Source organism: Carcharodon carcharias, chromosome 9, assembly GCF_017639515.1.
Source record: "Carcharodon carcharias isolate sCarCar2 chromosome 9, sCarCar2.pri, whole genome shotgun sequence".
Lineage (NCBI taxonomy): Eukaryota > Metazoa > Chordata > Chondrichthyes > Lamniformes > Lamnidae > Carcharodon > Carcharodon carcharias.
The window spans coordinates 67483385-67496815 of record NC_054475.1 but is presented as its reverse complement, the minus strand read 5'-3'; the positions used below and the strand labels follow the sequence as shown (position 1 = coordinate 67496815).

Here is a 13431-nt window from a genome sequence, read left to right as displayed (position 1 = left end):
ACAGAACAATGTGTCACACCCAGTTCAATACTTACATTCAGTGCTGCATCCAGTTCTGGGAACACCTATGGTGGCACACCTAGCTTTGGGACATTGTTAGTCAATTGTCAGAAAGTGCAAAGCAGTGGCCGACTGGGGAAGCTCCATTCATTCCACCTGCATCTGTGTAGAGCTGCTGCCCTTCGCTGTGCACAGGAGTATTACATCACTGGTAAGGTCTGCAATTCGGGGGAATGACATGTTGCTCCCAGATAGTGATCTATACTACCATTATTATACAAAGCACCACCACATCACTGTACATTTAACTTAAACAAAATCCTACCACACAAGCATTTTGGATCGGTTCACATTGTTAAATGTGAAGTGTTAAGGTGCTAGGGTTTGGGATATCTGCTCTGAGCTGGAGAGGACCTTGCAGTGGGACGAAGAGGAACCAGTCATTATGATCCATGTAGGTACCAACGACATAGGTAGAATGAGGAAAGAAGTTCTGCATAGAGAGTATGAGGAGCTAGGCACTAAATTAAAAAGTAGAACCTCAAAGTTAATAGTCTCAGTATTATCACTGAGACACGTGCAAATTGGCATAGGGTAAATAAAATTAGAGAGATTAGTGAGTGGCTCAAAGACTGGTGTGGGAGAAGCGGGTTCTGGTTTTTGGGGCACTGGCACCAGTACTGGGGAAAAGTGGGGACTGTACCTTTGGGACAGTCTACACCTGAACCATGCTGGGACCAGTGTTCTAGTGAGCCACATAACTAGGGAAGTAGTGAGGGTTTTAAACAAACTAATGTGGGCAAGGGATCAAATTTGGGAAGATGTGGTGAATCAAAGAGTAGTGACAAGGCGAGAGAGAACAGTACCAACATAGGAAATGATAAAAAGACCTTGACAGGAAGGGACAGAGAGGACAAATCTAAAAGTAAATCAGCAGATTTGGCTCGAGGTTACAAAAATAATAAAAGGACAAAACTAAAGGCTCTGTATCAGAATGCACAGAGCATTCAAAACAAAACAGATGAATTGATCCCACAAATAGAAATAAACATGTATGGTCTGATAGCAGTTACAGAGACATGGCTGCAGGATGACACAAATTGAGACCTAAATATTGAAAAGTACATGACATTTAGGAGGGACAGGAAGCTAGGAAAAGGAGGAGGGGTGGCTCTGTTAATTAATTATGATATTAGCACATTAGAGAGGGATGGCCTAAGTTCAGGAAACCACAATACAGAAACACTTTGGGTAGAGATGAGAAATGATAAAGTACTTGTGGTAGTGGTGTACAAGCCTCTTAAGGTAACCACACGGTAGGACAGGGTATAAGGGAAGAAATAATAGGAGCTTGTCAGAGAAGTATGGCGATAGTCATGTGAAATTTTAATCTGCATATTGACTGGAAAAATCAGATGGGCAAAGGAACCTAGATGAGGAATTCATAGAATGTTTTTGGGACAGTTTCTTAGAACATCACGTTTTGACAACAACCAGAGAGCAGGCTATGCTAGACCTGGTATTGTGCAATGAGATAGGAGTAATTGATAACCACATAGTGAGGTTGCCCCTAGGTAACCCCTAGCGGTCATATGATTGAATTTTACATTCAGTTTGAGAAAGAGGAGTGGGTCCAAGACTAGTATTTTAAATTTAAATAAGGGCAATTATGAGTGCATGAAAGCAGAGCCAGATAAAGTGAACTGGCAAATTAGGTTAAGGTTCAAATTAGGTCAATAGAGATGCAATGGCAGACATTTAAGGGGATAATTCAGAATACACAGAATAGATACATTCCAATGAGGAAGAAAAATTTAAGGGAATGACCCATCATCCATAGTTAACTAAAAAAGTTAAAGATAGTATCAAACTTAAAGAAAAAGCATACAGTGTGCAAAAATGGAAGGCATAACATTGGACATAATAAAAAAGGCAAAGAATGGCTAAAAGATTAATAAGGGAAAATTTAGAGTACAAGAAAAAGCTAGCTAGAAACATAAAGACAATAGATCTTAAAAAAGAAAGATTAACAAAGTGAGCGTTGGTCCTATAGAAAGTGAGCCTGGGGAATTAATAATGGAAAATATAGAGATAGCAGATAAACTGCACAGGTATTTTGCATGTCTTCACTGGAGAGGATACAAGTAACATCTCAGATATAGCTGTAAATCAGGAAACGGAAGGCAGTGAGAAACTCAAGAAAATTATAACCACCAGGAAAGTAACATTGAGCAAATTGTTGGCGCTGCAGACTGACAAATCCATGGGTCCTGATGGACTTCATTCTAGGATCTTAAAAGAGGTGGCTAGTGAGATAGCTGCGTGGGAGCGGGAACAGGCATGTTCCTGATTGGCACCCCTGGTTGGGGGCGTGCCGCCACTTTACGTGGGCAAGCCAATTAAGGCCCGCCCAGCGTGATGTCTGCCCGGACGCGCTGTGCACTCCCTGTACGGGCGGGGGGATTCCCTGAGCCGGGAGTGCTCTTTTGTGCACGGGCACGAAAGAGTGCACAGATCTCCCTGAGGCAAAGTGCTGCCTCAGGGAAATCGGCTCAAGTGTGAAAATGTTATTAAAGGCAGAAAAACTATTCCTGCCATGTCCCCTCATGTGACACTGTCATGAGCTGGGACATGTCCATTACTTTTAGTTCAAAATTTTCCGAACATTTTAAATCCCTCATGAAACCTCATCCCACCCGTGGATGAGGTTTCATGCTTTTTCAGAAGGCCACCTGAGCTCTTTGCCTGCCCACCAACTGTGAGGTTGGATGGGTAGGCCCATTAATTAGGTAAATTACTTAAGTAATTTGCTTAAGTGGCCAAACTGAGAATCTAAATGATGTGTATTGCCATCGGGATTCACACCCTACATCACCCCAACTTATCTTACGTGTTGGCGAGCAGGTCCTGCCCCCAGCTTGCCAACCAGAAATTGCTGCCCCTTGATTTGGAGAAGATTCCATTAGGTTGAAAATAGCTAATGTAATTCCTTTATTCAAAAAGAGAGAAAGACAGAAAGCAGGAAACTAAAGACCAGTTAACTTAACATCTGTCATAGGAAAATGTTAGGAGCAATTATTAAAGACATCGGGTGGAATTGTCCCAGATTTGCACTAAGTGCGGTAGCTGACAGGAAAAATGTCATTTTACCCGCTGGCTGCAATGGCGGGTTTTCGCACCGTATCGTCCCATTAATTATGCAGCCAGAGGAAACATGCCATCCCGCTGGTGGGCAGCCTCTAATCTGTCCGCCACACTGTTACCTCACTGATTCCGCATGCAGGGCGCCATATTTAAACTGCAGCTGCATGCACACTTCTCAATGCTTGCAGTCCAGGGGGGCACCGGTGAAGACATGGCCCCAAAGACCAAGAAGAGTGCAGCCCCCCAGTTCAGTGACGCATCCCTGGGACACCTTCTGGACACCGTGGAGTCCCGGCGTGATGTCCTCTACCCCCGCTCTGGCTGCAGGAGGCCCATCTGTCTCACTACTCCAGCTTGGGAGGCGGTAGCAGAGGTGGTCAGTGCCAATGCTGCACACGTAAGATGTCTGCCATCTAGTGCAGAAAACAGATGAATGATCTTATCCGGGCCATCAGGGTAAGGCAACCATCTCTTCATTCTAAACTCACATCACACACTCACAAGGTCACATCTCACTCACTGCCAGCTCAAGGTTCATCACCACTCATTCTCTCACACACACCCTCACATCTCCATCTGGCCTCATCTCCTCTGCAGATTGCCTTCTCAGCCCTCACCATCTTGAGGCTACTTGCACAGATCAGCATGTGCCCCCACACACATTCACCCTGGATACCCCACTTCCCCAGTACAGCCATCTCCCTGCAGCCTCTTCTCTTATCTGAAACCACTTCTCTCCCTTCCCCAAGCAAGCCCTAGCCCTGCAGCTGTTGAAAAACCACAACCGCCTTACAGCTGATCTGGTAGGTAGTGACCTGCCCCTGAGACCCCCTTAAAGTGATGTGGTGCTGCTTGTGAAGCCTGGCGCTGATGTGTATTGCCCGAAGCAAGGTAGACAAACAAACCTCCAAGTGCAGCTCGCCAAGTGCATGTTGCTTATGTACAGTTATGAAACATGTCAGCATGTGTGCCCGGATGATCCAGCGAGGGCGGATGATTCCAGCAAGCAGGACATATAATGAGATGCTAAATTATTGAAGTTAGTTTCCCAACGTGCAGCAGCAGGAAACACAGCCTGCCATTGATGGGGGGAGCAGATGATCACAAACTGGTTTATGGCGGCATAAAAACGGTTTTTGGCCTTTTTGCCATATTATCCACTCACACCCACCATGCCATCCATCACCAATGAGACTGGACGATTCCATCCATTATACCAGGGCACTTGGAAAAAATCAGAGTAATCAGGCAGAGTCAACATGGTTTTGTGAAAGGGAAATCATGTTTGACCAATTTATTGGAATTTTTTTAAGAAGTAACATATACTGTGGATACAGGGGAATTGGTGGATGTACTGTATTTAGATTTCCAGAAGGCATCTGATAAGGTACTGCATCAAAGGTTATTGCAAAAAATAAAAGCTCTTGGTGTAAAGGGTAACTTATTGGCATGGATAGATGATTGGCTGGCTAACAGGAAACAGAGAGTAGGCATAAAAGGGTCCTTTTCTGGTTGGTAAGATGTAATGAGTGGTGTGCCACAAGGATCAGTGCTGGGGCTTCAACATTTTACAGTTTATATAAATGACTCGGATGAAAGGGCCGAAGGTATGGTTGCTAAATTTGCTGATGACACAAATATAGGTAGGAAAGGAAGCTGTGAAGAGGGCATAAGGAGACTACAAAGGGTAATAGATAGGTTAAGTGAATGGGCATATATCTGGCAAATGGAGTATAATGTGGGAAAACGTGAAATTGTCCATTTTGGCAGGAGAAATAAAAAAGCAAGTTTATTATCTAAATGACGAGAGACTGCAGAGCTCTTGAGATGCAGAGAGATCAAGGTGTGGGGGTGCTAGAGGGTGATAGGTTATCGGCAGTAGGTGGGATGCAGATTTCAGCTTACTATCAGGTCAGCCATGATCTTATTAAATGGGGGAACAGGCTCGAGGGGCTGAATGGCCTACTCCTGCTCCTTGTTCATATGTCCATGGTGCATGAATCACAAAAGGTTAGTATGCAGGTACAGCAAGTAATTAGGAAAGCTAATAGGATGTTATTGTTTATTGTGAGGAGAACTGAATAGAAAAGTATTAATATCCCCATTAGCACATCCTTTAGATAATATCACCACCATCAACACCTTTTGTCTGTGACATCTTTGGCAGTCTCTTCTTGGCCTCCACCTATCACTGGAGCTCTCCTGTCCCACCCCCTTCTACTAGCTTATATTTCATCTCATTTCTGTATGTCTTAGCTCTGATGAAGGGTCATACGGACTCAAAACATCAACTGTATCCCTCTCTGCAGATGCTGTCAGACCTGCTGAGTTTTTCCAGGTATTTTTGTTTTTGTTGTACAAAAGTAGGTTGGTTATGCTTCAGTTGTACAGGCCATTGGTGAAACCATATCTGGAGTACTGTGTACACTATTGGTCTCCTTATTTAAGGAAGGATGTAAATTTGTTGGAAGCAGTTCAAAGAAGGTTTACTAGACTAATACCCTGGGCCGATTGTCTTCTGAGGAAAGGCTGGATGGGCTAGGCTTGTATTCATTGGAATTTAGAAGAATAAGAGGCAACTCGATTACAACACATAAATCCTGAAGGGACTTGACAGGATGGATGTGGAGAGGATATTTTCTCTTGTGGGAGAATCTAGGACTAGGGGTCACTGTTTAAAATTCATTCATTTAAGACAGGCATGAGGAAAAATTTCTTCTCTGTGAGAGTTTGGAACTCTCTTCCTCAAAAGGTAGTTAAGGCAGAGTCTTTGAATATTTTTAAGGCAGCGGTCGACAGACTCTTGATAAGCAAGGGGTGTAAGGTTATCGGGGTAGGCGAGAATGTGGAGTTGAGGTTACATACGAATTAGGAATAGGAGTATGCCACTTGGCCCCTCAAGCCTGCACCACCATTCAATAAGATCATGGCTGATCTGATTGTAACCTCAATACAGTATTATTGCTGGAATATTGTCACTTGTTGTTTATGCTGTCTGATACACAAGTAGTCCTGTGTTGTAGCTTCACCAGGTTGACACCTCATTGTCAGGTATGCCTGCTGCAGCTCCTGGCATGCTTTCCTGCACTCTTCATTGAACCAGGGTTGATCCCCTGGCTCGATGGTAATGGTGGAGTGAGGGATATGCCGGGCCATGAGGTTACAAATTGTGGTTGAATACAATTCTGCTGTTGCTGATGGCCCATAGTGCCTCAAGGTTGCTCAGTCTTGAGTTACTAGATCTGTTTGAAATTCTTTCCCATTTAGATGGTGGTAATGCCACATAACACGATGAAGTGTCTCCTTAATGGGCTTCATCTCCACAAGGACTGTGCGGTGGCCACTCCTACCGATACTGTCATGGACAGATGACTCTGCGGCAGGTAGGTTGGTGAGGATGAAGTCAAGTATGTTTTTCCCTCTTGTTGGGTCCCCCACCATCTGTCACAAAGCCAATCTGGCAGCTATGTCCTTTAGGACTAGGCCAGTTTGGTCAGTAGTGGTGCTATCAAGCCACTCTTGGTGGTGGACATTGAAGTCCCCCACCCAGAGTACATTCTGTACCCTTGCCACCCTCAGTGCTTCCTCCAAGTGGTGTTCAACATGGAGGAGCACTGATTTATCAGCTGAGTGGGGGGTGATGGCATGTGGTAATCAGCAAGAAGTTTCCTTGCCCATGTTTGACCTGATGCCATGACACTTCATGGGGTCCGGAGTCAATGTTGAGGACTCTCAGGGGAACTCCCTCCTGACTGTATACCACTATGCTGCCACCTCAGCTGGGTCTGACCTGCCCCGGTGGGACAGGACATACCCTGGGATGGTGATCGTGGTGTTTGGAACATTGTCTATAAGGCGTGATTCCATGAGTATGACTATGTCAGGCTGTAGCTTGACTAGTCTGTGAGAAAGCACTCCTAATTTTGGCAAAAGCCCCCAGAATTTAGTAAGGAGAACTTTGCAGGGTCAACAGAGCTGAGTTTACCGTTGTCATTTCTGGTGCCTAGATCGATGCCAGGTGGTCCATCAGGTTTCATTCCTTTTGAGACTTTTTAGCTGTTTGTTACAACTGAATGGTTGGCAAGGCTACTTCAGTGGGCATTTATGACTTAACTACATTGCTGTGGATTTGGAGGGCAGATTTCTTTTTCTAAAGGACATTAGTGAACCAGATGGATTTTTAAGACAATTGACAATGTTTTCATGGCCTTCATTAGACTTTTAATTCCAGATTTTAATCTGCTGTGGGGGGCATTCAAACCCAGAGGTCCCCAGAGCATTACCCTGGGTCTCTGGATTACTGATCCAGTGACAATACCACGACACCACTGCCTCCCCAAAGAGAATATTGGGGCTTCCTCTGCTGGATATGGCAGAATACTTGACTGATGTATCTGCCAGTGGCATTCTCTATTCACACTTGATTTTCATTTTGATCCGAGGACAGGAGCAAATTTAGACACTACTTCACACACCCACTGCAAAGCCAGTGTGATTGTCTCATGGCAATCACAGCTGAGAACATCACCATCACCAGATGCACCCCAAGCCACCAATATTCAGATCATTTCAAGCAGGTGGTGGAGATTTTATGGTTCTACATTTTATGCGTAGAATTAAAAAATCAAATAGGCTTTAAGATTATAGTGGGAGTTGAGTATAACGTCCTAAATAGCAGCTGTGAAGTGGTAGATTGCATAAATACAGAGATTAGACAAGCAAATAGCAAAAGCATCATGGTTTTAATTTGGAATTTTAACTTTCATATAGATTGAGATAAGCGGACTATGACATGTCAGAAAGACAGTGAATTTCTAGTGTGTCCAGGGTAGTTTCCTGCAGTAATATGTCCTAGAACGAACAAGGCCAAATTATATTTAGTAATGAGTAATGAGACAGATTTAGTTAACAGCCTAACGGTGCACTGAACATTTTTAAAAATTCTTTCATGGGATGTGGGTATCACTGGTTAAGCCAGCACCTGTTGCCATCCCCAATTTTTTTTTTGTTGATTATTTCCTGGGATGTGGGTAGCAATTGCATTTGTCTTTCTAGGTGGTAGATGTCGCAAGTTTGGGGGGTGCTGTCAAAGGACCCTTGGTGAGTTGCTGCAGAGCACCTTATATGTAGTACACCTGCTGCCACTCTATACCACTGGCGGAGGGAGTGAATATTTAAGATGCTGAATGTTGTCCAAGTCTTGTTGCATATGGACACGGACTGTTTCAGTATCTGAGGAGTTGTAAGTGGTCAGAACATTGTGCAATCATCAGCGAACATACCCAATGCTGACCTTATAATGGAGGGAAGGTCATTGATGAAGCAGCTGAAGATGAGTGGACCTAGGACACTCCCTAAAGGATTCCTGTAGTGACGTCCTCCCACTGAGAGACTGACCTCCAACAACCACAACCTTCTTCCTTTGTGCTAGGTATGACTCCAATCAGAGGAGAGCTTTGCCCATGATTCTGTTAGAACCATATCGTCCAGGACAATATTTTCTTTTAAAAATTTGGAAAAACAGTGCATTATTTGGAGACTTGGGATTTTTTTTAAAAAGGTCATAAGTTCACCTTTGGACTGGAGCAAGCATGCCTTTTCCAAGAAATCACCTGACCAGCAAGGTACTTAAGAGGGGGAAGAGTTGTGTGCTTGTTTGCACTGCAGTTACTTTAATTGATAGAAAGAAAAACTGTTTAAAGACAAAGGCCAAAGTACTTAACCTGTTATAGTTTCAAAGTTCATCTCAGAACTAATCTCCTAGATATTCGACTACAAGAAACTATGCAACCTGCTGTGAACCCTTCGCTTTACAAGACCCTCATGTCAACTTTAAATCATCGAATCCATTCAGAAAACCACAAGACTGCTATGTGGGAGACCAGAAATTGTAAACCAGAGACTGAATTAACTGTAAAAGTGCACTAGTTTATCCAATCTTTGTTTGGGTGTGTGTGTGTGTGTATGTGTGTGTGTGTGTGTGTGTGTGTGTGTGTGTGTGCATGCACGAGTGTGGGCTGTTGTGTTAATTTGGGGCAAGCATGTGAGAATAAATAGCCTTCTTGATTTTAAACTCACAAAAGCTTGCTGCTAAATTATTTAAACTGGAATACACACTCCAAGGGTGAGAAAAGGCACACCTCTTTCCATGTAAACATACAGATTATGGGCAGAATTCTGTCTGTGACAACAGCATGCCAGACATTCCAAAGAAACTAATGCTGAATCAGGAATGGGGGCTCAACAAAATTAGCTTAATCAAAATAACAATAATGAGGAAAATAATGGCACTGAAGAGTGAGAAAACTCCAGGACCAGATGGTTTAGAGGAGTATGTAAGAACATTGCAGATGTCTTAACTATAGTCTTCCAATTGTCTTGGCAACTGTTCCTTTAGATTAGAAAATTGCACTTATCACTCTGCTAATTAAGGTGAGAGAGGATAATCAGGAAATTATAGGCCAGTTTGCCTAACGTCAGTCATTGGGAAATTACCAGCACTTATAATTAAAGATATGGTGACTGAACACCTTGAGATTCTCAGATGATCAAAGGCATGAATTTGTAAAGATAGGTTATACTAGAAGAATCAAACTGAATTTTTTGAAGAGGTGACTGAAGTGGTGGGCAGTGGACTGTATATGATTGTAATTTATGTGGACTTTCAGAAGGCTGTTAATAAAGTCCCTCATAAGAGACTGTTAGCTAAAGTTGAAGCTCATTGAACTGAAGGAAAATTATTGTCCTGCTTGAAATTGACTGAGCAACAGGAGGCAGAGTGTAGGGATAATGGACAAGTATTCTAAATGGTATGTTGTGACTAGTTGGGTCCCAACAATCTGAATGGAGGCCTCAACTAGTCACCATATTTATTACCGATTTAGACTGATTGCACAATGTCCATCAGCATTCACAACTCCTCAGATACCGAAGCAGTCCATATCCAAATGCAACAAGACCTGGACAATATCTAGGTTTGGGTTGATAAGTGACAAGTAACATTCGTGCCACACAAGTGCCAGGCAATGACCATCTCCAACAAGAGAGAATCTAACCAACTCCCTTTGACATTCAATAGCATTACCATTGTTGAATCCCCCACTATCAACATCCTGGGGTTACCGCTGATCAGAAACTGAACTGGACCAGCCAAATAAATACTGTGGCTATAAGAGCAGGTCAGAGGCTGGGAATTCTGTGGCAAGTATCTCACCCCTTGACTCCCCAAAGCCTGTCCACCATCTAGAAGGCACAAGTCAGGAGTGTGATGGAATATTCTCCACTTACCTGGATGAGTGCAGCTCCAACAACACACAAGAAGCTCAACACCAGCCTGGATAAAGCAGCCTTATATAAAAACAAAAAACTGCGGATGCTGGAAATCCAAAACAAAAATAAAAAACCTGGAAAAACTCAGCAGGTCTGGCAGCATCTGCGGAGAGGAACACAGTTAATGTTTCGAGTCCGTATGACTCTTCAACAGAACTGTGACTCAAAACATTAACTGTGTTCCTCTCCGCAGAAGCTGTCAGACCTGCTGAGTTTTTCCAAGATAAAGCAGCCTGTTTGTTTGGTGCCCCATTGAGAAATATTCACTCCCTCCACCACCAACATACAGTGGTAGCAGCGTGTACCATTTACAAGATGCACTGTAGCAACTCACCAACACTCCTTAGACAGCACCTTCCAAACTCACAACAGATACCATTGGGGGTTGGTTAGCTCAGTTGGCTGGATGGCTGGTTTGTGATGCAGAGTGACACCAATAGCGTGGTTTCAATTCCTGTACCTGCTGAGGTCATCCATGAAGGCCCTGCCTTCTCAACCTTACCCCTCACCTGAAGTGTGATGACCCTCAGGTTAAACTCAGCATCAGTTGTCTCTCTCTAATGACCCTGGGACTATGGTGATTTTCACTTTCACCATCTAGAAGGATAAGGGCAGCAGATAGATGGAGAACACCACCACCTGTAGGTTCCCCTCCAAACCACACACCATCCTGAATTGGACATATATAGCCATTCCTTCACTGTTGCTGGGTCAAAATACTGGAACGCCCTCCCTAGCAGCACCGTGGGGTACATACCCCACATGGACTGCAGCAGCCCATAAAGGCACCATCTTTTCAAAGGCTATTGGGGATGGACAATAAATGCTGAATTTAAAAAAGATATGATGGGATAGTAAAGCAAATATCCAAATTTGCCAATGACACAAAATGTAAGCACTGTAAGCAGAGCAGATGGAACATTACAAAGAGATGCTGGTAGCTTAATTGGATGAGCAAAACTGACAAATGGATTTCACTGTAGGCAAATATGACTTCATCCACTTTGATCTAAAAAGAATAGGACAAGGTACTTTCTAATTGGTGCAAAGGTAGAAACAATGGGGGTCCAAAGAGACTTGGGTCTGGGTACACTGTTCAGGAAAAGGTCACGACCAGGTGTAGAAAATAATCAAAAAGGCTAATCGAATGGTAGCCTTTCTTTCTACAAATCTAGAATACAACGGTGTAGAAGTCTTGCTTCAGCTATGCAAAGCCCTGGTTAGGCCACACCTGGAGTACTGGAAATAATTCTGCACACCACTCCTTAAGAAGGACATATTGGCACTGGAGGGACTGCAATGTTGATTTACTAGAACGACTTCTGGACTTCAAAGGTTAAATTACAGTGAGAGATTACACGGACTAGGACTGTGTTCACTGGAATTTTTACAGTTAAGGTGATTTGATCAGTTTTCAAAGATACTAAGGGACACAAATAGCATAGATAGAAGCTAATTCCCCTGCTTGCAGAGTCTAGGACTGGGAAGCACAGTGCAAAATTTAGAGCCTGATGTTTCAGGAGTGAAATGAGGAAATACTTCTACATGCTGAGGGTGACACAAGTTTGGAAGTTTTTCACAAACAGCAACTGAAGCCAAAACAATTCTTAATTTCAAAACTAAGTTGATATATTTTTGTTAACCAAAAGTATTAAGGAGTATAGGGCAAAGATGGGTATGTGGAGTTAGGTCACAGGTCATCCATGATCTCACTGAATGACTGAACAGGCTCCAAGAGCCAACAGCCCTCCACTTCTCCGATGTTCTCTCCACCGCCAATCTAAGCTTATCCCCGGAGCTATATGGAGGACGCTGATGAACAAACTGTAGAAGTTTTCTTAGCGGAGCTTAAGCTATAGAAGCTGTGCTAGTTTCACCTTAAAGAAGTTAACTATTGTTCATAGTTTCAATTACTGAATGCTAATTTTCATTGTTCTTATCCACTCGTGAGAAACTCATGCTTCATTCAGTCCTAAGTAACATCCTGAAGAAATCTTGTGCATATACAGATTGATAGGTTAAACAGACAATAAAATAATATTATTAAGATAATGTCAAGACACTTACTTCTATTTTCTCTTCTTGGTCCTTGGCCTTTTGAATATCTTTCTCCCATTGCTGGAAGATTCCAGTAAACTGCTTACAGTAATCATCAGTCAGCTTTTGCCTAACAAATAAAATAATGTAAAGCAAAAAATAATAGCATGAACAATGCACCCAATGGCTACTCAGTGACCAATCCTGGAAAACAGCATCATCACTATTAACACCAGTTACCATCACCTCATATGTCAGGAACAGCCACGCACACAGATTCTTATCACCATCTTCAGAAGGGCAGAAAAAAAACGCAAGACTTGGAGAACAAAACTGATGAATCTCAATCTGGGCCAAAGTTTTCAAACAATATTCTATTCTGAGCAGTAGATATATGGAGTAGATTCCCCTTAGTATTCCTGGTTCTCATCAAAAGGTGGGACAGATCCTTTGATATGGGCACTGGTGGATATTAGGATTCAGGCTACCTCCTAATATTCTGTAGTCCTGCTCGATATAAAATGCACAAACAGCAAGCACTTCCTACAACCAAGTATTTCAGATAGTCAAGCTCCAGGCAGACTACGAACCTTCTACTGTTGGAGTACGCACTAGAAAAAGTACAAGTGAACAGTGCACTCCTGATCAACATTGATGGTTCAGGCTAAATCAATTTCTTTATGACACAGAAATAACGCATAAGCAAAATTGAACAATCGGCAGAATGATAGATAATGGATCACTTAGCAATACTTTCAAAAGATTCCAAAACAATGCAAGTTCCAACTCATGCAGTACCCTGCAGCAACTTCTGTAAACTGGGCACATCCTTGATCTAAATCTTTCTTTCACACACTTCATAGAGTCCTTATAGATAGGTGGTATGTTGAGTAGGGAACTTGAGTATCCAGAATGCTGAGC

General features: G+C 43.0%; 1 protein-coding gene across 1 annotated transcript in view; it reads right to left on the bottom strand.

Annotated features, from left to right (window-relative positions):
* Positions 1 to 13431, bottom strand: part of sycp3 (synaptonemal complex protein 3) — a 131529-nt gene that overhangs the window by 33440 nt on the left and 84658 nt on the right. Inside the window, exon 6 of the mRNA XM_041195958.1 lies at positions 12541 to 12640. Within this exon, the coding sequence (XP_041051892.1) occupies positions 12541 to 12640 (100 nt within the window). The remainder of the gene's footprint in view (positions 1 to 12540; positions 12641 to 13431) is intronic.